General features: G+C 50.1%; 1 protein-coding gene across 6 annotated transcripts in view; it reads right to left on the reverse strand.

Annotated features, from left to right (window-relative positions):
• Nucleotides 1-474: 474 nt before the first annotated feature.
• DZIP1L (DAZ interacting zinc finger protein 1 like) overlaps nucleotides 475-23,832 on the reverse strand; it is a 62,296-nt gene continuing 38,938 nt past the window's right edge. For all 6 annotated transcript variants that reach the window (XM_027587768.2, XM_027587767.2, XM_027587770.2 and 3 more), the window contains 11 exons: nucleotides 22,531-22,659; nucleotides 18,095-18,157; nucleotides 16,724-16,864; nucleotides 14,399-14,429; nucleotides 13,253-13,306; nucleotides 9,347-9,480; nucleotides 7,840-8,032; nucleotides 5,135-5,351; nucleotides 4,490-4,680; nucleotides 3,011-3,150; nucleotides 475-1,382 (listed from right to left, as the gene is read on the reverse strand). In XM_027587768.2, coding sequence (XP_027443569.2) covers nucleotides 1,221-1,382; nucleotides 3,011-3,150; nucleotides 4,490-4,680; nucleotides 5,135-5,351; nucleotides 7,840-8,032; nucleotides 9,347-9,480; nucleotides 13,253-13,306; nucleotides 14,399-14,429; nucleotides 16,724-16,864; nucleotides 18,095-18,157; nucleotides 22,531-22,659 — 1,455 coding nt within the window. In that variant the 3' untranslated portion in view covers nucleotides 475-1,220. The remainder of the gene's footprint in view (nucleotides 1,383-3,010; nucleotides 3,151-4,489; nucleotides 4,681-5,134; nucleotides 5,352-7,839; nucleotides 8,033-9,346; nucleotides 9,481-13,252; nucleotides 13,307-14,398; nucleotides 14,430-16,723; nucleotides 16,865-18,094; nucleotides 18,158-22,530; nucleotides 22,660-23,832) is intronic.

The raw sequence follows: 23,832 nt of genomic DNA on the forward strand, positions 1-23,832 counted from the left end.
TCTTTGCTGCACAACGAACGGGCAGATGGACCTGGGTTCCTCTATGTGTGAAGCTTGAAGGCACAAGCCTGGGCCTCCTTTCAGGCAAGAAACTGCTGTTCAACTCTGATGAATGAAGTAGGCTGACCGGGTGGGGGCACCACAGCCGGGCCCTTTCTCCCCAGTGGGGGGACTCTGCGCTCCACAGCCCCCACTGGGCTGACAGAGATGTCAGCCCTGTCAGGCAATCTGGGGGCTCCCTCTCCATTTCCCAGGGGTGGGACCTGCACTGCTCTCTGAGGGCTCTCCCTGCCGATTCTGCTTCCTCTGCCTTCAGCCCAACAAACCTCTGGCACTAACTCCATCTTGGCAACTGCGTCCCAATGGACCTCACCTGACACAACAGAGGTGCACTCGCTTCACCCCACTGTGCCCCTGCTGACGCTCCAAAAATAATGAATACACACGAGTTATAACCATTGTGCTATATTTAAATATTCACATATAATAAATTAAGCTTTTCACATTAAAAAAAATACAGTGGCTGCATATATAACCTAACTTTGGAGATAATATCAAAAATTAAATTTGTGGTCCTTTGAGCACGAGGCCCCAGCCAGGTGGCTCTCCTTCCCTCCTGCCCCTGAGCAAGCACAACCAGACATCAGCTCTGAGACTCTCTCCAGGATCACCCCTGACTGCACTGGGTGGCCCATGCTATGCTCCCATAGCACCCTAATCTCTGTCACTAGATTACTACCCTGTACTTCTGCCCCCATCACCTCTGCCAGCACCCCAATTTGGCAGGGAGAGGCGGACCTGGTGGAGAACAAGCACTCAGTAAATGACTTTGGAGAATCACTGAATGACTGACTGAGGCATGTGTCCCCAAAAAGACATCAGGCAAGGTAAAGACTCGTCTACACACTGTTCCCACAGATTTACAAAATGCCAGTGAATAAAGATCAAGGGGCTCCTTCAGGCTGGAGTGAACATGGAGGTGGGAAAGGAAACTGCTCATTATAACCCTTTCTCAAGCCATGGGACCCAGGAGCACCCAGCCAGGCACCCCCGGCGCTCTGGAAGCACAATCCCTCACAGGCGGAAGAAATTATATCCACCTTCTGCTCTGCTTCTCTGCAAAGGAGAAGATCTCTTGGTTACTGACGAAGACAAGAGGCCCAGCAGCCTCATCTGTTCGGGGAGTCCTGAGCTGGCCTCAGCCAGGCTCCGGGGCAGGATCACCAACCAGGGACCCTGGATCGGCCAGGGCTCCACGGACTGGCGCCAAACTCCTCCGGCGGCTTTGAGCGAGACAGAGGCTTTGGTTTTTCTCTCTGGCCCAGGTCCGGGGGGAGATCTTCCAAGGAAGAGATCTCCAAGTCACTCTCATCATCAGAAAGCTGCAGGGAGGGAAGGGGGAGAAGAAGATACATTCTGACAGGATGTAGATCAGGTAGGATGAAAATGCAGGACAGACAGGGGGACCAAATGCAGGTTTGGAAGAAGCAGGAGGGACACACTCGTTCTCCTGTTTTTTCCCACGTCCCTGTCTTTGAAGACCTGATTCAGAGACCCGGGGTCAGAGTGATTTTAAATGCTCCTGAAATCCCAAAGGCCAAACCCAGGCAAGCTCTTTGAAAAGGCTTATGGCGAATCAGGTTGCTCTTGTAATTTAAACTTTGGCCAGATTTTTTATTTCCCCACGTTGATGGATCTGGAGTCAGCCGTTAGGAACTGGAGTCAAAGGCCAGAGCGCTGACTTTTCTGCATTCCTGAACTGAAGGCAGCCCGGGCTAACGTGCACCCCCACCCCCAGACAGCTTCTCCGGGGCCTGGTAAACACCCTGACTCGGGGAGTGGTAGAGGAGCTCCAGAGCACCAGGGACTCTCAGCCTGGAAAGTGGCTGGGCTGCAGCCAATGGGAGAGCCCAGAGCCAAGGGCCCAGGCAACCCCTACACCACAGTCCCCACTCCAGAGCTCTGTGCCCTCCTGGCACTGAGGGCCACCTGGGCTTTGATAGGAACATCCTATGCATTTTCTCCCAGAATGTAAGGCCAAGCAGCCAGAACCACCCCAGGGCCCAGGGCAGCAGGCTCTGAGCAGTGCCTCAACCTGCTCTGGGATATTGGCATGCTTTCCCAATATAGGAGAAGGGACAAACACTTTTTTAATCATTTGGATTCACTACTCACAAACACACACAGGCTACATAAGAAACCGAACACATTATGTAATAAGAGTATGTTCTCATAAGAACCAAAAAGTGCCCACTATTCCTGGTGATCCCACGAGGCGCCTTTTCAACTGAGAAAGGTGAGACATGCATGTGAAGTAACGAGAGCCCCAAACGTTTCTGCCTAAGCGAGTAATGGGCGTGCGGGAGTTGTTCCCTGACCCGAAGCAGTGAGGAGGGGGTCCTACTGGGAATGGTCGCTGAGGCTGAGTGTCTGATGGCAGCAAGAGCCTCAGAGAGGCAAGGCCACCTAGACATTCTTAGCGATGAGGAATGCCCTGAATACTTAGAACAAAGGTATCTAAATATTCCCATTATATGCTGTCGCCTCGTCTGATGTGCTGTGGGATGCCACTCCAACACCCCACCCTCAGGAAGAAGTCTTCTCTGCACACAGCCTGGAATTGGGGTCTGGAGTTGAGTGAAGGAAAGGGACGGGGCCCATGGTGGGATGAAACAGAGCCAGAAGAGAGTAGCTACTGCAAGCAGCCAGGCACAGAACCAGGTCCAGGCTCTGTCAGAGGCGGGAAATGGGAGCGTCAGTGACCAGGAGAAAACGACCTGTTAAGCAGCTGCTTGTATAATGAACCAAAAGACTTTTTAACATCAACAAGGATACAAACAAGAAGTGGCCATCCCTCCCTCTGTGCAGGGGCAGAAGAGACAGTGAGGTCACCCACAGTGTCCCACTAGGGCCAAGGCTGACACTCCCTAGACCCCACCCCAGGGCCCCAACACCTGGAGTTGGCTCTACTGGAAATAGCAGAGCAAACTCCAAGAGTCCTACACCCTACCTGAGGCTTCTTTCCTGGCACGGCAGCCCTCTGGGGCCCAGCGTTGGGCATTAGGAACAGACTGACCCCTCCAGCAGGCTTCTTCACTGGAGTCTCTAGCTGCTTCTCAAGGTTTTTGACCAGTGACTGCACCAGTGTTCCTGGAAGGCAACCAGAGGGAAAATTCCAGAGAATGAATGCCTCATCCTTGTAGGTCATGACCAGGCTCTGGTGTGGATAGAGGGAGTGTGGAGAAGGGTCAGGAGGAAGAAGGAAGGGCAGCCACAAAGAAGAGGAGCAAGGACAGAGAGAAGGCCTGGGCCAACGTGTGCCGGTGAAAAGAGCCTTTGACCATCCTAAAAAATATAACTTCACTTAATGACGTGGCTACGGACAGAGGCTTAGGAAGCTGTTCTTCCCCCTTAATGGTAGGCAGAGGCAGAACCTCAGTTGGTATATGAAAAGCAAGACTAACATGCAAACACGGCCTCCTTCAACATCTTCACTGAGAAGAAATATCATAAATATAAATTATCACAGAGGGACCGAGGGCCAGACAGGCTTTCTGCAAACCCCATGCAGGAAGGGGGCTAAGCAGGGATATAGACTGTCAACAGACTCCTGGTGACATGCTAAACCACGGTGGGTGTCCAGGCCTCAGCAACGGCCAGGAAGCAGAGAGCTAACCACTGCCTCTTAGGATTTAAATGTCTGAGGGCCTGAACAGATGTCTGGGGTTACAACAGCCCTTGGTTCATTGATTCATTCAAGAATTGTTTGTTAAGGGGCACCTGGGTGGCTCAGTCAGTTAAACGTCCAACTCTTGAATTAGGCTCAGGTTGTGATCTCAGGATCATGAGATCGAGCCACTGAGTCAGGCTCCGTGCTCAGCACGGAGATTCTCTCTCTCCCTCTGCCCCTCCCCCTGTTCACATGGGTGCGCTCTCTCAAATAAATAAGTAAATAAATAAAATCTTAAAAAAAAAAAAGAATTGTTTGCTAAGGGTCACTATGTACCAGGCACCATGTTCCTCACCCCTCATTGTCTTGTTCCGATACCTCATTTTACAGCAAAGGAACTGAAACCCCTCACTCAAGCACAAGCAGGTAGCAAGTGACAGAGCCCAAACTGTATCAGAGGACTCCTGACATTCTGCTTCCAACACCTTTCCACCGTATCGCCCCACCTGGCAGCTATCAGTACCTGGTTCTGGTGGATTCCGATGGACTGGCAGGCTTAGAATGAGCGAGTGAGCTCCTCCAACCTCCAACAGTTAAGCAATTTGATGTGACAAACAAGGGGCAAAATAAACCTCCCTCAGATTCTTCCTTCTGATATCTCTGCGATCCCAGGAAAATATCCGATGGGAGGGAGGGTCATTCTCTCCGAGTCACAATGAGATGCCAAATCAGAAAACCCAAAGAAAATCACAGGGTATTTCCAGAACTAGAGACATCTGGGCTGGAGAAGGGCTGCCCCCGTGGTCCCAGATCACTCACCTGAGGAAGCCAGCCCACCTGAGCCCTTGTCAGGGGGCTGGGCACTCCCCTCTGAGCTCTCGGTGTCAGACCAGCCCCAGTCATCCTCTGGCCGGGGCCCCATCCTGGAAGGGCCTTTTGGGGGCTGGAGAGATGTCCGCTGCACCGAATGTCCCTCCTCCAAGTCCTCTTCAGAACTGAACGGGGGCGTACTGTCACGGAGGGGAAGAAATGAGGCCTCTGTGGACCAGAAACACTTTAAGAGCCAAACTTCCCCACCTGCAAGCGTGTTTGGTTTGCCCCAAGCCGGGCCTCCTCCTTCCCTGGGCCCAGGTGACAGCCAGGAGTCATCCTGGAACATGGCAGCCACACCAGCAACTCTGTTAGAAGACGGGGACCAAACCCTTCCAGTGCAGCAACTAAGGCTTAGGGAAGAAATGGGGAAGGAAAGAGTAGGTTTGTCCTGGCTGGGAGCAAAGGACCCTGGTCTCTTCGTGAGGGCTTGGAAGGGACCCCACCTGAGGTTGGCTTCTGTCTGTTGACTTCTGCCCCCGGCCCTCACCTGTCCGCAGAAGCCTGCAGGAGGCCCGGATGAGGGCTGCCTGAGGCTGGGAGCCACTGCCTCAGACCCAGGCCCTGGGTGGGAGTGCAGAGTCCGGGGCTCACCTCAGCCCAGGCCCTGGGGCAGCAGGGGTGCCGGAGGGTCCATGTGCTCTGGGACGTGGAGCAGGGGTGGGCATGTGAGCCAGGCCAGGGCCATGGCTGCCGCGGCTCTGAAGAGTCATCGTGGGTGGCTCTGCTGGCTTGGATGGCAACGCCACATGCAGGGTCCTGGCCTTTGGCTGGGCTTCTTTGATGACCAGTGGGTTCTGCTGGCTTTTGACTAGAAACACAGACAGGAATAAGTTCCAGGGCACAACCATCTGGGCCCTCGAGCCTGAAGAAGACGTAGAGAGAGATCCCGGCACACTAGAAATGGACAAGCCACTCTGTCACTCTATACGGTAATAGCCAGAGCCAATATTGTCCTTGCCCCCACCCCCAGGTGTCCTGCTGCTGGCCAGACCCGGGGCTGGGACCCCCCACAGTTCTACCAGAGACCAGGAGAGCCGCTGGGGTTCCAGGGTCATGTCATCGTCCCCGGAGTCCCACAGGAGTCGGGAGGTCTGAAGAGGGGCCCAGCCTGTCTGCAGCTTCACCCTCCCGGTGCAGTTTTAGGGGCTGATCACACCAAGAGCACCTACCCTCTCTACCCACCCAGGCTGCAGCTACGGGAGTGCAGGTAACCTTGCAGGAAGACCCTCCTGCCACCAGAGGTCGCCACAGGACCACATGGGCCATCCTCATCCACCCCTGCCCTCCCAAACTCTCCACGGCAGGAGTGCTAAAGGCAAGCCGGCACACCCAGCGCCTCCCTCTTCCGATTGCATCAAGCCCCATTGGGGAGGGGAGGGGGGCGGGTCCAGGATCAACAATATTTTTATGGAAAGAGACGAGAAGTGCATTGCAGGGGATCAGAGTAAGTACTGTTCCATGAAACTCTCACATGTGTGGACTGTGTAAAGTGTGTTTCTTACTGTAGTTCAAGATAGAAAATGTCTGAAATACACTGCTCTCAGAGAACGCTTTTACACAGAAGAGGATCTTCTAGGAAGGGCAGACTGAAGGGAAGGGGAAGGCAGACAAACTGGCTGAGGGAAAGTAACAACAGTAGCTAGTTACTGCACACAGACAGCAAGCTAAGCCCTCTACATACAGGACCCACCGAACCCCGAGCCCTTAGGACAGTGTCGTTCTCCCTGCTTTACAGAGGCTGCGGGAAATCCAGGGACTCAATCAAGGCCCACCATTCCATGGAAGGAAGTGGTAAGTGCAAACCCAGGTCATCGGCCACCCCAAATCTAGGGCTCTTGCCACTCATGGCCTTGCTTCATCCCACAGCTTTGCCCCAAAACAAAAAGAGGCACAATCGAGACAGAGATCAGAGGTGGGCATTCACACAGCACTCATGGGACCTAGAAAACGAGCATGTGGGTGTAGAACTGGAAAGAGAGGTCTACAAAATGCTGTGAAAACAGTGCTCATCTCACACCTTCGAGACACGCCATGGAGAAGGCAGGGCCCCAGGACCAGGGAAGGGGAGCTAGGCAAGGAGGTGGTTCTCACTCCCGGCTTTCTGACCACAGGAACAAGAGCTGGACAGGAGGGGGCACCTGGAGGAGCAAGGTACCTTTCCTCTTTTGGAAGCCTGTCCTCAGAAGATGCTTTCGTTTCTCTTCCCTGCCTCCCTGTCCCCACTCTCCTCTGAGCCCACGCCGCCCCCCCTTCACCCCGCCCCTGTGCTTGGTCCCATCACACCTCCTAGTCCGGGCTGGCTTCCCAGATGAGGTGGCAAGCCTTGGCACAGATGAGTCTCAGTAGATTTTAAAATCACTGTTTCCTGTACCAACTAAAATCATCTCTCATACCCCCAGAGAATGTGGTCCACACTCTGGTAAATTCCTTAGCGTGAAGAGTTCAGGTTGGGTCTGCCTGGACACGAGGAGATAAGAGAATCGATGTCCCTCTGGCCACATATGAGGGAAAGGAGCTGCAACATCGTCCCTCACGAACAGCTTCAGACCCCCGAAGCCCTCCCCAGAGCCCCTAATTTCAGCAGCCCAGTGGATATGGGAATCCTCCAGAAATAGGGGGGCTCTCAAACCTAGGAACACAAATTCCCTTGTTTTCTCAGTTCCTTCAGGACAGAGACTGGAGGGTCCTCACCCACACACTTGAATCCTCCCCAAGAACCACTAGGCCTGTCCTTTTCACAACCCCCAGGGGCAAAGCAGGGGCTGTGGCCTGGCCCAAGGAACCACGGTCCTAGCTCTGAGGATGTGTCGGCAGGCAGAACTCGCCCAGCTTCTCACACCCTCCCACAGCTCCTGAGCAGAGTTTTCATTTGATTCATATTCGCCTCCACCTGCAGCCCCAATGCTCTTAAGCCTTGGGCCTTCTCCCTGCACTGACATGCCCCACTTCAGAGCCAGAAACAGAGTGGGCTACTCTCTGTTGGAGCAAAGTTCAATTTGTGGTCAAAGCAAGTAAAGCAGGGCAGAGCTAAGCTTCTGAGTGGGGCAGCAAACTCAAGGCTGATCACAGACCCTAACTCTAGCTCTCCTCCAACTTCCCTGGGTGACTCTGGGGCCCACCCCTAGATTCTGGTTCCCCCAACAGAGGACTTTTGGACTCAGTCATCTGTGAGGATGCTATCAACTCGCCCTTGAAAGTAATGCCCTGCTGGGGGCAGGCAGTACACCCTCCTCATGTGCAAACCAGCCTGGATCCTCCCAGTCACAGCCCCCAAGCAAGCCCTCTCACCAGCTCACCTGGAGCCTTGGTGTCTGGCTGGGACGCCAGGGCCCTGCTTCTCTGTCTCTCCTTCACTCTGCTGGTGGCTTCCTTGACAAGCTTTTCCCTCAGACTCAGAAATTCAGAAAACCTCCGTGCCTTCTGCTCCCGCTGGGCTCTCAGGAGGGACTCAAGGTGTCTGAGGGTTTGAAAGGGGATTCCCTTTGCATCCTAAAAAAAAAAAAAAACAGAAGTTCCTCTTTGGAGACAGAAGCCCCCCTTCTCCTTCCCCTAAGCCTGTCGTACCTGCTACTGGCCTGGGAGTCACTGTGACCAGCGCCGGGTGCTCTCTGGGAGAGGATGCTGTGAGCGTCAGAGCAGGGTGGGCAGCAGCTGCACATGCTGCAGAAAGTGTGGTGCTTTAGGGTCTGGGAGCCTCATCAAAACATGCACGGCAAGATGGTGCAAAGGGGCTGCGCACGACTCCATCAACACCCCAGCTCACAGGGCTCAGAGGGGACTGCCTTTCCACCACTGACTGCATCTGAGGACGGAGACCACGGCTTGCTCCTTTTTGTACCTCACGCACTGTCATTATGCTGCACACGTTGCTAACAATGTTTGAAAAATCAACTGCGAAAAAACAAAAGCTGGGTAACCTGCCGAGACCTACTAGAAGTTGCTTGGGCTTTTGGTATCCACCCAGAGCCCGTGAGGATTCATTCAAGGTTAGAAAGAAATGTTTTAATCAAGTCTGATCACAGGGCCATAGTTAGATGGAACAGTAGTTGAAAATGGTCAAAGATTAGAGTTTTGATTTAATATATTTCATGGGTGCCTTTAATGATAAAACGCACGCTCTGGTTGAACACGGGCATGGGGGAACAACGGCATTCAACTATTTGTACCAGAAGTAGCTTTCAGTGCCTGCCTCACCCACAGCCACTCGCTGAGTGGCGTGTCCACGTAGGCCACTGATGACGTACATTCACCCAGGGGACCCTTCCAGAGGGCAGACTGAGCCAATTAAATTCCCTGTCAGAATTGGACACAGAAGGGGCACCTAGGTGGCTCAGTAGGTTAAGCGTCTGCCTTCAGCTCAGGTCATGATCCCAGGGTCCTGGGATTGAGCCCTGCACTGGGCTCCCTGCTCAGCAGGGAGCCTGCTTCTCCCTCTTCCTCTGCCCTTTCCCCCTGCTTGTGTTCCTGCTCTCGCCATCTCTCAAATGAATAAAAATTTAAAAAGAAAAAGAAAGAAATGGACACAGAAGAAAGCAGCCAATGAATGGAGAGCGTGGAGAGGTGAGGACACAGGGTGACATCCTAAGAAACCATTAGAAATGGAGAAGAGAGACCACACTGCTGCCGGGGGGTGAGGAGAAGCCATGTGGGCTTATGTTCCCGGATATGAAAGACACCCCAGCTGGAACAAGTAAGATGAATGAGCCTACACCATTAAGAGCCATCAAGCATTTGTCAGGTGAAGAACGCTGTGTACCTAAATGGTAGGCAGCAGCCCTTGCCAACAGTGGCCCTGGCGCTTACTCTCTTTATCCCCATGCTTTCCAGTTTCTCTTCCAGGGAGTCCTCCAGGATTGGCCTGAACTGCTTCAGCAGGGTGGGGTTTCGCCTCAGAGCAGCCAGCACCTTCTGCTGTCCATCTCGGGAGTCCTCCAGATCTGCAGCACACGACAATCCACCAAGGTCAGCCTGGGAGCCCAAAACCTCCACTCCCAAAGCCCCACTGCACCTGCCTGGCCCTCACTGGCCCGTGACCCTGGTCTCCGGCTGGCGAGCTCAGGGCCATGGGCCCCACCTGAGGGTCTATCCCAGGTGCCGGGGTGTTTCTGCTGCCGGCTACCACTGCTTCAGACCACCGAACCGCCTGCACGATCCTCTTCCCCTGCCAGTCCAGGCCTCCAAGATCTGGGCTCAGTGCTGCCCAGGTTAGCTTGGGACTTTGGGGCTTTTGACTTGCTCTTGAGTCCAGGCAGCAGCCTGTTCCCACGCTCCGTTCGTCGCCCCACCCAGTTTTACTGAGACGTAGTTGACATACAGCAGCGTATAAATTTAAGGTATACGGCGTAATGGCTTGATTATTGTGAGATTATTATCACAGTGAGTTTAGTTAACGTCCACCCTCTCATATTGATACAAAAGAAAAAATGAAGCCATTTTTCCCCTTGGGATGGCAACTCTTGGGACCTACTGTCTTCACAGCTTTCCTGTGCACCTTCCAGCGGGGTTAGCTCCAGGCGTCATGTCCATGACATCCCCAGCACTCATTTCTCCTCTCACTGGAAGTTTGTACCTTTCGACCACCTTCCTCTGACCCCCTCCCCCTCCCCCTCTCCTCTGGTAGCCACAAATTATGATCTTTTTTCTCCGAGTTTGGTTTTTGGCTTGTTTAGATTCTACATATAAGGGAAATGATACAGTATTTGTCTTTCTCTGTCGGACTTATTTCATTGCACATAATGCCCTCAAGGTCCATCCATGTTGTCACAAATGGCAGGCTTTCCCTCTTTTTATGGCTGAGTAATACTCCACTATATATATCTACCTCAAATTCACTATCCATTCATCCATCAGTGAACAATTAGGCTGTTTCCATATGTTGGCTATTGTAAACAGCAGATTCCAGGCCCTGCCTGCTGCCGGCCCCATGTAATCCTGGCCCCACCTGATGCCCTCACCTGCTGCCGTACCACGTTCTGCTCTCATCCAGGGGCTCCAATGCTGGTGGGATAGACAGCATAAACTTCCTTCAAGTTTACTGTCTATAGAGATTAGGGATTCACCCTTCAATGTAGTATACATCGGAACCACATGAGTTACAAACGCACATTCCCTGGCCCCGCCCTCCAGAGAGTCTGATTCCATAGGCCTGGGGAAGGGCCCTGGAATATGCATTTTAACTTGCCTAAATGATTATGGTGGAGGTGAGCCACAGACCGTACCAAGAAATATAGACCCAGAGGAGAACAAAATAAACAATCACAATAAATATGGTCATTGCTACAAAGGGGCCTTCCAAGGTGAGTCAAGGCACTCTTCCCAAAAGTGCTTTTAAGGTCTAGGGTGGGGCGGGGGGCGGGAGGGAGGATGGGCACACTGCCCTCAGAGCTGGACCAGCCCTTTGATTCACTCAATAGACATTTTCTGACAAGTAATACGGAGAATGAACGGGCCAGTACTGGGGTGCTGGGGACACAGAAGAAGACCCTCATGGAGCTCACATTCAAGAGTGGTCATGTGAATTATGGCAGCATATTTGAATCTCCTGGGCCCCATCCCAAACTAATTACATCAGAATCTCTGAAGGTGAGCCCCAGGCCTATTTATTTTTAAAACTCTCCACGTCTTCTAACAAACACCCAAGCCTGAGAACCAGTTGTTCGAGAGCAATGTGTGAGCCTCAAAGTGTGAGCCTCAGGATCAGCACCACCGGTAACTGACTAGAAATGCAGATTTTCAGATCCCACTCCAACCCTACTGAGTCAAACATCATGGATGTGGAGCCCAGCAATCTGTGTTTTAACAAGCCGCCCCCCCACCAGGTTGATTCTCCTCCATCACATCTACACTGGGGCATGAGCCCCAACCTTGGCTGCACATTGCAATCACCAGGAGCTTTGAATACTACTGATGCCTGGAACCCACCCCCTATATGTTCTGATTTAGGCCATGGGGGGCTGGTGTGGTCCTTGGAGAGTTACAAGCGACCTGGGTGATTCTTAATGTGCAGTCAGCTGCAGACAGCCACTGGTCTGACAATGGGTCTCCAACTTGAGCAAGAATCGGGATGCCCTGGAGAGTGCATGAAAACGTAGGCTGCTGGACCCAGCCCCAGAATTTCTGAGTCCGTTTATGTGGGATAGGGCTGAGAATTCGAAAATTTTCCTTTCTAACAAGTTCCCAAGTGATACTGCTCCGGCTGATCTGGGACTAGAAGAGGCAGGCAAGCACATGAAGAGGCCGAGCACTGTGTGACCAGTGTGGGAGACCTCCACTGGGTGTGACAAGACGGGACAGGTAGGGGTCAGCTGAAGCACCCTCCTCAGCCTCCTCCTCTCTAGGACTCGGCAGCCCCTGTTGGAGATTTCGGTTCATCCCCTCTACAGACCTCAACACGTCCAGTAACGGGTTGTGTTACTCAGCAGATACCTTCCCCCCAAAAAGGTACATGCAACTCTTATTTTTACTGCTAAGTTCCAAGATTAAATGCCCAGGGTGGGGGTGGGGGAGTAGTAGAGGACTAGTTAAATAAATTTTGGTTCATCCATCCAATAGAATATTGTAAAGCCCTGAAAAAATAATGAAACAATTCTATGTAAAGGGATATAAAATGATTTCCCAAATAAGTTGTTAAGAAAATAAATAACCACGTACAGAGCAGTATGTATAGTATGATCTTATTTGGGGAAAAGGGGGGGAATGCAGAAACAAATGTGCTTATATCTGCACCAAATATCTTTGGAGAGATATATGAGAAACCATAGCAGTGCAATCTCTGGGTGGAAACTGGATAGCCCAGCGGGAGGGAGACCTACTTCTCACTGTACACACACCCTTTTGCTTGCTTGCTCACTTGTTGGCTTGCTTTTTTTCCAAGAGCATAGATTACTGTCTCAGAAGTAAAGAAAAAAATGTTACATTAAAAAACAAAATACCATACCCCATGGTGAACTCTTTGGTGACACAATAGAACCCTTTCCTGGGTGCCATCCGTTGGGTCACTTTGGAATTGTCATATCATAACCTGGCTCCAGAGGGCAGGCCCTGGTCAGTGGGTCAGATGTGAGCGCTCCCTGATCTTTCCTGGGAGCTCCTTCTCCCCAGCTCCCCCAGGAGCTCCCCGCAGTTAGGGAACACTGCTATTTTTTTTTTCACTTCTCCTTTGCATCCCCTTGAATTATCTGGTTGAGCTCTCTCTGCATATCAGACTCACCACTGAATGGACTGAATAAAAACAGGTGCCCAGTGCTGTGAAGAGGGAGCCGAGGCAGACCCCCGAGCGGCACTCCGGGCCTAAGGGCTCTGTGCTGCACGCTCACCATGCAGGATAAAACCGCGAGGGCCGCTTCGAGCCCGCACAGGGAGTCCTCACCCGCTGCTCTGGACAGTACCAGGGGAGAGGTGGTGGGACAGGCACAAGGGTCAGGCTGTGCATCAGACGCCGCTCCAAATCCTGCCTCTGCCCACCTGCTGGTTCTGTGACTCCGGGCAAGTCACTGACCCTCTCTGGGTTTCCCCATCAGTGATCCATCAGATCGCACGTTAGTGCCTGCGTGCAACACCCCCGGAACACACAAGGTGCTTGAGAAATATTCGTTTCATGTCCCTGCTTCCCTTCCTCCCAGCTTCCGGGGGCCAGACAGTGAGGGAGAAACAAGCTAAACGATGAGGAGGACAAATCTGTGTCACCGGGGAAAGAGAGTCAGGCCTCACCTTCCTCAGAAGAGTCCTCTTCCATGTCCACAGCCTTTGGGCCCTTGCAGGTCCCTGAGGAGAGCCCAAAAGTTAGTGGCCCCAATGCCCCGGACCCCATCCTTGACTTGGAGGAAAGCACCGGACACCACATGAGTGCCAGCCAGAAAGACCAAGCCTTCCAGTCATTTCTGTACCAGGAGAGGCAGGATGGAGCCGTGGTCACAAGTGCAGACAGCAGGAGCCAGAAAGACCAGAGTTCACGGTCCAGCTTGCCCATCGCTGGCCGCACACATCACGGGGGCTGGGGGCCCGGAACCCCCCCAAAGCCCCAGTCTCCTCATCTAAAAAATGAGGATGGTAGTGCCCAGCCCACATTAAATAGTGGGGACGATGTAATGAGACAATGAACCTAAAGTGCTTGGCAAAGCGCATGGCACACATCCCAGCCCCAGCCCTCGGGACATTCGGGGCCCCAGGGATGGGGCCTATCTGACCTGCTTGCAAAGCTGGGAAAGAAACGTCTGACCTAGAGGCAGGGGATGGGGAGAGACGTGGGGGTTTGCAAGAAAAGGCAGAAGGGTGGCTAAAGAGATAGGACAGAGGAAGTGGGCTGGAGTCGGAAGGGCCAGGTTCATAAGGGGCTGGCCAAGGTCCTCCAGACAGGGGCAGTCCCTATGGGTTACGGTCTCCCTTTAGATGCCGGCACATGCATCCATTAGACACCCACACACACAAACAGCACACAGCAGCACACGGAGATACCCCAGAGGAAGACAGCACATACTCTCAAACAGGCCACATTCACATAGATGTGCGGTCAACGTGCTACACACTGGGAGCAAGACATAAGTTGGTGGCTCGAACCACAGGCATGAGGAATTAGAAGCTGTTCATGAACCCCGCTCCATCAATCACTGCCCACGGGATCCTCACCCTTCCCCGGGTCTCCACCACCCCACGGAGAGGAGCAGGACAGGCAAGAATCCAGCCTGTCTGCCCCAGAAGCAGATTATCTTCTTGCCCTCCCTCACCCAGCCAGCGAGCCTGACAACCACGACCCATGAGCTGCTCTCACCGCTGCCCCCCTCATTCTACAAATTGACTGGTGGGGAACAGGAGAGAGAAGAGGCCAAGACTGTTAGAAAATACCCCATGAGAACTTACCCTCCTCCTTCCTGAGAGACATGGTCTGGATCTACAAGAATGTGGAACGGAGCAAGTCACAGGCAGCAGGGAACTCTGGGTTCCTGTGGGTCTGCCCAGCACCATAGAGAAGGGGCAGCCAGTGTTTCCGTGTGCACCGCCCCCCCGCCGGGAACTAGAAGGAGCTTGGAGTATGCTGCCCCAACCCTCCAGCGCATCTCCTGCCATCCCTACGTCAGGGGGAAAGGCACCGAGGCTGAACGGCAGCAGCCGGGATGGCGCCGTGCTCCATTTTGCCACCATGGGGAGGCAAGAATGCCCGCTCTTCAGAGAGGGACTGTGACTTGAAGGGCAGGAGCCCCACACAAGTGCAGTGAGACACGCACACAGCAATACTACTGGTACACTTGGTGGACAACCAGGGTGAGGCGGGCTCCCTCCCACCATGTGGGCATCTGAGCTGAGGGCCCCCTGGGCAGAAGGAGGCATGAGCCGGGCAGTCACTAAACTGCTCAGCCCCCCTTTTCCAGAAGGTGCCTCTTCATCCTCCTTCCACACAGTTGCACGTGGGACAGCCACCTGTGACAATGTGACCCTGCGCCACAGCCGTAGCTGACTGTCTAGGTTGGGGAGAACTCTGAACTGGAAACATGTGAAGTCAAGAGCCAGGCAGCCAACTGGTTTTGGTTTTTCTGTTTATTTGTTTGCTTGTTTGTTTTGGCACATGGGACAGATATGACGTGAAAGCTGATCTTCAGAATAAAAGGAAAAAAATTGAAGCAAATCTAGAGAAAAGAACAGAGACACACAACAAAGGAAAACTCCTGACCACATTCATGTCTCTGGTTCCAGTTAATCCCAGACTCAGCTGCTCTCCTGCCTTGAACTCTCTGAGACGTCCTGTCTACCCTTACAACAAATTCCCTCTTCTGCTTGAGCTTGCATTGTTTTCTATTATCGACTGATGAATGACACATCCAGTGTCAATTTCCAACTACTTCCTCCTTTGCCCGCCTCTATTCTAGAGACTCTAAAACTAATTATGTGCTTTCTAACCTTCCTTGCAACTATGGTTGCCCATGTAATACAGCTTTGACCAATAAAATATAAGCAAAAGTCTTAGGAAGGGGCCTTTTCACCAACTTCTATTGTATATGGGGATGGTATGACAGCCATCTTGCAATTATGAGAGTCAAGCATGAGAACAAAAGTCAACCCACTGAAGATGGCAAAAAAGAAAAACTGAGTTTGGATTTCCAATGGCATGATTTTGCTGCTAAACCAAGGCCATCAACTGTCACCTCTTCTGATGTTACAATACAAATGAACCCCTATTAACCTATTCTAAATCCATGTATAGCCAATGGGTTCCTTAGCGAAATATTTGCAAACAAGAGTTCTGGGTAACAGAAGAAAGAAATCTCCAGACTGGACCTGAGGTGGCCAGAGCAGTGAAAGAGCTAAGTGCGGGGATGCCCAGTAAAAAGAAAAGCAGCAGGGGAGAGGGTCAGATATACTACCTGAGTGAAGTATGGCTGGGAGAAGAGAAAAGCACAAATAGCCGGGGTGCAGGAACAAGGAGACTGAACTAGATAGTGACAGGAGGGGCTCTGCTTGGGAAATCTGTGCAGAGGATGGTTTCAGAACCATGACAAGGCCCTGAGGCCACAGAAGGACCCCTCCTCTGATGGCAGAGACATCTCTCCCCTGACATGCAGCTCAGAAGGGGGAGTTGAGCCTGGACTAGGTAGAGAGTTATCACCATTAGGTGAAGGGGTCAGTTCTAGGAGAGAGGTGCTTCGTGAGTAGGTGACTTCTCATCATACTAGTTTGTCTGACAACCTCATCAGAGGCAGTTAATTTAGGAAAAGGGTATTGGCCAGCAAATTATGTCTGAGAACGCATGAAAAGAGCACAAGCTTTGCATTGCACTGCCTGGCCAGGGCTGAATCCTCCCCCCTGCCCCACCCCGGCTCTTACAGGGTGTGCTCTGTGGACTCCTCCGGCCTGTTCCATCATCTGTCACATGAAGATGGGGGGAAGCCAATGTCTGCCTTGAAGGGCAGTAGTGATGTTTAAATGAAGTAATAAGCCAAGTATCAACCAGGTGCCGGCCCTTAGACAGTGTCTGGTGTTAGTGTGAACCTCGTAACACTGCCCCTCAGGACAACAGGGGCATCTTCAGCCTGGAAAGAGACAGGCTGCATCCTCATCATTCTTTTCTCTCTCTTTAGAGAGTCTCACTAATGAGACCACTGCCAGTGAGTCCCAGAGAATCAGAGGAGATCCTCACAGAGAAGAGGTCCAGGGGCCCCGAGGTCTGGCTGGGAAGAGGGACAGACCTACCATCTCCTCCTGGGAGGCGATGAGCCTGGCTTGTTCCTGGAGCTGGGCGCGGAGAGCACTGATCTGGCGCTGGGACTGGGCAGCTGCTTTCCTCTGATCCTGAGACAGGGAGGCCTGGAGCCTCTCGTTCTGCTCCTGCAGCTGGTGGGCACAGGAGACTCGGTCAGTCAAATGTCGCAGGGACCTCTGAGTGCCCAGTAGCTGCAGGGCCTGCACCTGTCGGCAAACCGCTGACCGCGGTTTTACCTGAAGCGGGGTAGGGGGTTTCCAGACCTGGGCAGGTGGCTTTCTAACAGGATGGACTACTTTCCAGTTTGGGGACATTTTCAAGCTGTGCTTGAGGGGAAGCAAGAATTGGATGCAGGCCCCTAAGATCAGGGCAAAAAGGCTCTCTGTCTAGCGTGACCACCCACTGAAGGACAGTCAGATAACCTGAGGCCATTCAAGAGTCATCAAACGGTGTTTTTAGGTAAAAACAAAAGGTGAAGAAGATATGGTCCCATGCTGTTGTAAGTAAGAGTAGAGAGAAAATGAGGCTGCTTCTATTTGCATAAAGAAACTCTAGGAAAATACACAGGAAAGCAGTACAAGTTGTCAGCCACGGGGTGGGTGTTGGGAGCAGGTAGATGGAGATGGGGGGAGAAGTGAACCCTAATATATTTTAGTACATTGTACTGAGTATGCCTTAACAGCTTTCTTCTGCTTTTGGAATAAATTAAACTCTATTTCCTATTTTAAGACGTTTCAAATAAAATAAAACCGTCAGATGGGAATTACTGGAAATGGGGGCGTCCATCACGCGCCGGCCTCTGATCTGAGCACTTTCATCTTCTGCGCTTTCTGCCAGCAGCACCCGGGGTTCTTGTTAATCAGCTTCCTCCTCAACTTGCTTCCTCCTCAGGGGCATTTTCAGAGAAGCTGTTTTGTCATCCTGAGGCCTGCTGCTCTCTGTTCCCTGGTCTCAGTATCGGAGACCCTCCATTTGGGCGCCCCCCGAAGGATGGCTGAGGCTCTCTCCTGGGTGGGGTGTCAAAGGGCCCAAACACGAAATGACCAGGCAATGCATCTGAGGTTTCCAGCACAGGTCTCCGTGGAGGGCCTGAAGGGGTCCCTGCTTAGGGGACCACACAGTAAAGCAGGTGTTGGGCTCAGAAGAAAAGGCCCAGAGGCCCCTACTCCTGGCTAGGGAGGCTACTGTCCGCGCAGCTGACCCCTTCTGTGGATTGACCGGGGTCAGCCGCCAGGAACACTATCAGCAACGAAATACCAGCCAACCAGTTTGAGGGGGGTAGTGGTGGAGGATGGGGATGCCGCAGGGTAAGAGGAGGTCTCAGGAAACCCAGCCCCCCCAGACCACCCGAGCGGAGTTACCTCTCGCTTCTGAGCTGCATGCTCTCCCTGAAGTTCCTTCATCTTTCTCTTCCATTCTGCTTTCTGAAAAAGATAAATGTTGTCAAACGGGCCTCTGGATATTAGAATATGTTATAAAGCTACAAGAATTAAAAAGTACTGGCTCATGATTAGGCAGAGTAGTGAAAAGACTAAAAAGCCCAGACAAAGATGGGGGTGGGAAATGGAATCTTAGTCTGGGGGAAATAGATTATTGACAACTAGAGTTCAAACAGGTGGTTAACTGCCTGGAAAAAAAATATATGAGCTTGAATCTTTATTTCATATCTTAAACCAAAATAAGTTTTAGGTGGGTCAAAGATGTAAACTTAAAAAAAGGAAGTGACATCAGTAAGATGGTGCCACTGGAGATTCCAGCTCTCAAACCACCCACAGATGAGGATTCCTTTATGGGAACCCAGGAATCCAGCTGAGAGTTCCTAGTACCTAAAAGGAGCAAACAAACAAACAAACAAAAAACAACAAAACCCCGAAAATAGATGTATTCCAGAGAAGTTTCACTTTATCTGCATCAGCTCTCTCCAAGGTGGCACAGCTCAGTGCCAAGAGAGACACCCCTCAGCCCACAGTTTTTCCCACGGAGGAAAGTGAGAGCGAGTGAGCACCCGCTGCCCCAACCTCACAGGATGCTGCCCAGGAGGCCCAATTCTGTCCCACCCCTCTCAGAACTGAGGGACAGGGCAGAGCAAATCAGCCTGTGCTGTTGGCACAGGGATCTCAACAACCAGCCACAGCTCCAACTGGCTGGTTTGTGGACACCAGAAGGTGTAAGATGAGAAGTATTTATATGCAACCAATATTAAGTTGTTATCAGCTTAAAATAGACTGCTGTAATATCAGATGATTTATGTAAGTCTCACACTAACCACAAAAAAACCTATAGCAGATATGCAGAAGATGAAGGAATCGAAGCATACCACTACAAAATAAAATCATCAGGGCGCCTGGGTGGCTCAGATGGTTAAGCATCTGCCTTCGGCTCAGGTCATGACCCCAGAGTCCTGGGATCGAGTCCCGCATCGGGCTCCCTGCTCCTTGGGAGCCTGCTTCTCCCTCTGCTTCTCTCTCTCTCTCTCTCTCTCTCTCTCTCTCTCCCCCCCCTCCCTCTGTCTCTCATGAATAAATAAATAAAATCTTAAAAAAATAAAATAAAATAAAATAAAATCATCAAATCGAAAAGGAAGGCAGCAAGAGAGGAGGAAAGGAACAAAGTAACTACAAAACAGCCTGAAAATAATTAACAAAATGGCAATAAGTAAGTCCTTACTCACCATTAATTACTTTAAATTTAAATGGATTAAGTTCTCTAATGAAAAGACATAGAGTGACTGAACGGATTAGAAAAACAAGATCCAGCTACATGGTGCTTACAGGAGACTCACTTTAAGGCCACACATACGCTGAAACTGAAGGGATGGAAAAAGATATTTCATGCAAACTGTAACCAGGAGAACAGGGGTAGCTATACTTCTATCAGGCCACAAAGGCTTTAAGTAAAAAACTGTTACAAGAGACAAAGAAGGTCACTATATAATGATAAAGGGGTCAATTCATCAATGTAACAATTGTAAATATATAAGCATCCAAAATCAGAGCACCTAAATATAGAAAGCAAATATTAATACAACTGAAGGGAGAAATAGCAATACAGTAAGAGCATGGGACTTCAATGGCCCACTTTCAACAATGGATAGATCATCCAGACAGAAAACCAAAAGGGAACACTAGACTTGAACGTCACTATAGACGAAATGGACCAGATAGACGTATACAGAATATTCCATCCAAAAGGAAAACCCCCTATGGAATGGGAGAAAATCTTTTGCAAACCACATATCTGATAGGGGGTTCATATCCAAAATATAAGAAACTTCTACAGCTCGATAGAAAAAAAAAAATTAATGGACAAAGGATCCGAATAGACATTTCCCCAAAGAAGGCCTACAACATCATTAATCAGCACAGAAATATAAATCAAACCACAATGAGATATCATCTCACACCTGTCAAGATGGTTATTATTAAAAAAAAAAAAATAAAAATAACAAGTGTTGGTGAGGATGTGAAGAAAAGGAGATCCTCATACACTGTTGGTGGGAATGTAAATTAGTGTAGTTATTATGAAAAACAGAGTGGAAATGCCTCAAAAAATTAAAAACAGACTTACTCATTTCCCCCGGATATCTCCCATGTATACATAAGATATATTTGTTAATAAACTTGTTTTTCTGTTATTAAAAAAAATTAAGGGGCACCTGGGTGGCTCAGTCAGTTAAGCATCTGACTCTTGGTTTCAGCTCAGGTCATGATCTCGGGGTCCTGGGATGAGCCCCACATCGGGCTCTACACTCAGCGTAGAGTCTGCTTGTCCCTCTCCTCCTGCCCCTTCCCTCTCTTACCCATGCCCTCTCTCTCTCTCCAATAAATAAATAAATAAATATGTAAAATCTTTTTTAAAAATCAAAAACAGAACTACAATATAATCCAAAACCCCACTTCGTGATATTGATCAAAAAAAAAAAAAAAAAAACCTGAAATCAGGATCTCAAAGAGATACTCATCCTCCCATGTTCATTGCAGCATTATTCACAATAGCCAAAATAGGGAAACCTAATAATCCATTGAGTGATGAGTGGATAAACCAAACATGGTACATACATACACTGGAATACTATTCAGCCTTAAAAAAGAAGGAAACCCTGCCTCAACATGAATGAACCTAGAGGACATTACGTTATGTGAAATAAGTCAGACAAGAAAGACAAACACTGTATGATCTCACTTACGTGTGGGATCTAAAATAGTCAAACTCATAGAAACAGAGAGAATGGTGGTTGCCAGGGGTTAAGATGGGGAGGTTATGGTCAAAGGGTACAAGGTTTGTTATGCATGATATATTGTACACTTAAAATTTGCTAAGAAGGTAGATCTTATGTTGTGTTACCACCACACACACACAAAGAAAATAATAATAATAATAATAATAATAAAGAGGGTGGGAGGAAACTTTGGGAGGTGATGGATATGACTGTGGCCTGATGGTTTCAAGGGTAAATACTTATCCCCGAACTCAATGAATCATGTACATCAAATATGTACAACTTTTTATACGCCAATCATACCGCAATAAAGAGGTACGTATGAATGAAGGAATAAATAAATAAGGCCATAAAGGCACTAAAAGGAAACACAAAAACATTTTCTTTTTAAACCTCAGAGTAGCCATAAACAAAAGATTGATAATTTGATCATTTTTACCACATAAACATTATTAATTTCGTATGGCCTAAGCCACGATCAACAAAATTGAAGGAACAATGTTGTGGGGTAAATAACCACAAGAACAGGGGCGCCTGGGTGGCTCAATCGGTTAAGCGTCTGCCTTCCGCTCAGGTCCCTGGGATTGAGCCCCGCATCTCGCCCCCTGCTCAGCGGGAAGCCTACTTCTCCCTCTGCCCTTCCCCCCTGCTCGTGCTCTCTCTCTCTCTCTCTGACAAATAAAGAAATAAAATATTTTTAAAAAATAAAATAAATAACCACAAGAACAAGAAAGAGTTGGGTTAAGTTCTATATGTCATAGAAACTCTCAAATTGGTAAGGAAATCCATAGAAAATGAGGCAAAGGATGAGAACAGAGGTCATAGAAAAAAAATTAGTTTTTCTTAATGTGAAACTTGTAAAACATCAAGCAGTAGAAACACTTTGCTGCTGTCAGTTAGACGTTAAGCTCTCTCTTAACAATCGTAGAGAGCAGAAACAGAAGCACAGCCTGATTGAGGGACCAGGCCCTTCCTTGTCATGGAGCGATCAGTGATGCAGACCATATGTAGCTGGACCGTCGTAACATTCGTCCAGTGCTGGCCAGAGCCACCGCCTGCCAGCTCAGGAGAGCAGACTCGGCTCCAGCCTCTCCAACTCCATATCCAAGGGCCTCACAGTGGCAGCATGAAATCGGCCAGGGTGGGAAATGTCATGCTACAGAAAACAGCAACTGCTACAGATTAAAGCTTTGTTAGGCCCAGAGAGTGATTGTTAGATATTTACCATCACCCACGAGACCCGCCCCAAATACCTTCAAACAGGAGACTATCACACTTGCTAAGAGTTGTTTTCAACTGGGTTGGAATCAAAATGAGGGTAAACGTACCCAGTAAGGGACATAACTGTATGTGTTTTGGAAAGATCCCAGGCAAACCTGATGTTGCACCCACGTGTATCACCAGCCTCACGTGAGAACCCTAAGAATCCGATCCCATGCTTTCGTGCATTGGCAGAAGGTCTGCAAAGATAAAACCTGATGTCTTCCAACTTCCATAAAACCACAGAGCAAAACAGAGAAACTTTACTGAAAGTAACATGGCTGGCTGTGGGGAAATGGGCAAGAGCTATCAGCTCACCTGAATGTCCAACTTCTCCCTCAGGGCCCGGAGCTCCTGAGTCTGCCTGAGTCGCTCCTCAGACTCCTCATCCCGCAGTGACCCGAGATTGGACTCCACCACACTGTGGGACTGCAGCGCCTGCAGTTTCTGAAAAGCCAGGACACGGTCTTATTCAGATGAAGATCTAATCTTGATGTCATCTTTTATACCTTGAGCAACGTCAGAAGGGCATACCTTACCCCAAACTCCCGCTTGTCCTCGCCAGACATCTCCGTGCCTGCGCATACTCACACAAGTCTGCACTCCCCTCCATGAGGGTTCCCCTGAGAGTTCAGTGCTTACTCAGGAGAAGCAGGTGCCCCGTGGACGAACAGAATTCGAGAGCAGAATTTCAAGTGCACTGAAATCCGGCTGTACCCCAAACCCAGAGCTCGCCAGACATTTCTGCCCCCATTTCCTCCTCAGTCTCGAATAGGCTGAAGAGAATCAGACTCTTAGAGGCTTTGGGAGGGTCTCATGCACTCTGGACCATTCCTTGAGGACTCCCGTCCCTCCTCCCACCAAAAAATGCTGGCTGTCACCAAGACAGCATGCCTTTGCCTGGCTTGGAGTGGTGTCGCCAATACCTAGTGATTCCTGAGCTAGCAGTGTGTCATCTGAAGGAAAGGGCACAGAAAAGGGGATCCAAGAGGAGGGGTCTTGCCACCTATGGTTATATTTTTTTAAACATATCACTGCTGCAGCCACAAAAGTAAATTATCTCCATCTCTATCACTACACAAAACCCATAAGCCCCCTATTAAAGCTTTAAAGAACTGCAAGTCCCTGAGTTTAACTTGTTATCTTTCTTGCTCAGCTTTAACTCTTCTCAACTGCTAAAGCAGTATTGGGTATAAATGTTAACCATTTCTAATTGAGTATTTTCATAGAGTCAAATGCTTTTTTAAGTGGATGCGCAACCCTCGGCTTCTGATGTGTCATTTCTGTCTTCACACTGATGCTCAGACAACCAGAGAGCAGGATCTCTCGGCATTACAAACCTTCATGGCAATTTCCATTCAACTAGGGACTCCTTTGGCAGCTGGATTTACCCTACATCTTACCTAAGGTTCTTTCTGCAGCCAGGTAACTTGGCCAAAGTAAGCTCACAGGTTTTTGTATCAAAGGGAAAATTTTGAGGAGCAACATCTTCGAGAAGTATTTCCCTCTCACTGGCCCTCCTAACAGCAAGGGGAATCTTGTCTTATGTCATGAGATGGACGGGCTTACAGTGTTATTCACACTTATTGTAAATGAAATCTTATCTCTTTCTCCCCCAAA

Source organism: Zalophus californianus, chromosome 1 (assembly GCF_009762305.2).
Source record: "Zalophus californianus isolate mZalCal1 chromosome 1, mZalCal1.pri.v2, whole genome shotgun sequence".
In the NCBI taxonomy this organism is placed as follows: Eukaryota; Metazoa; Chordata; class Mammalia; order Carnivora; family Otariidae; genus Zalophus; species Zalophus californianus.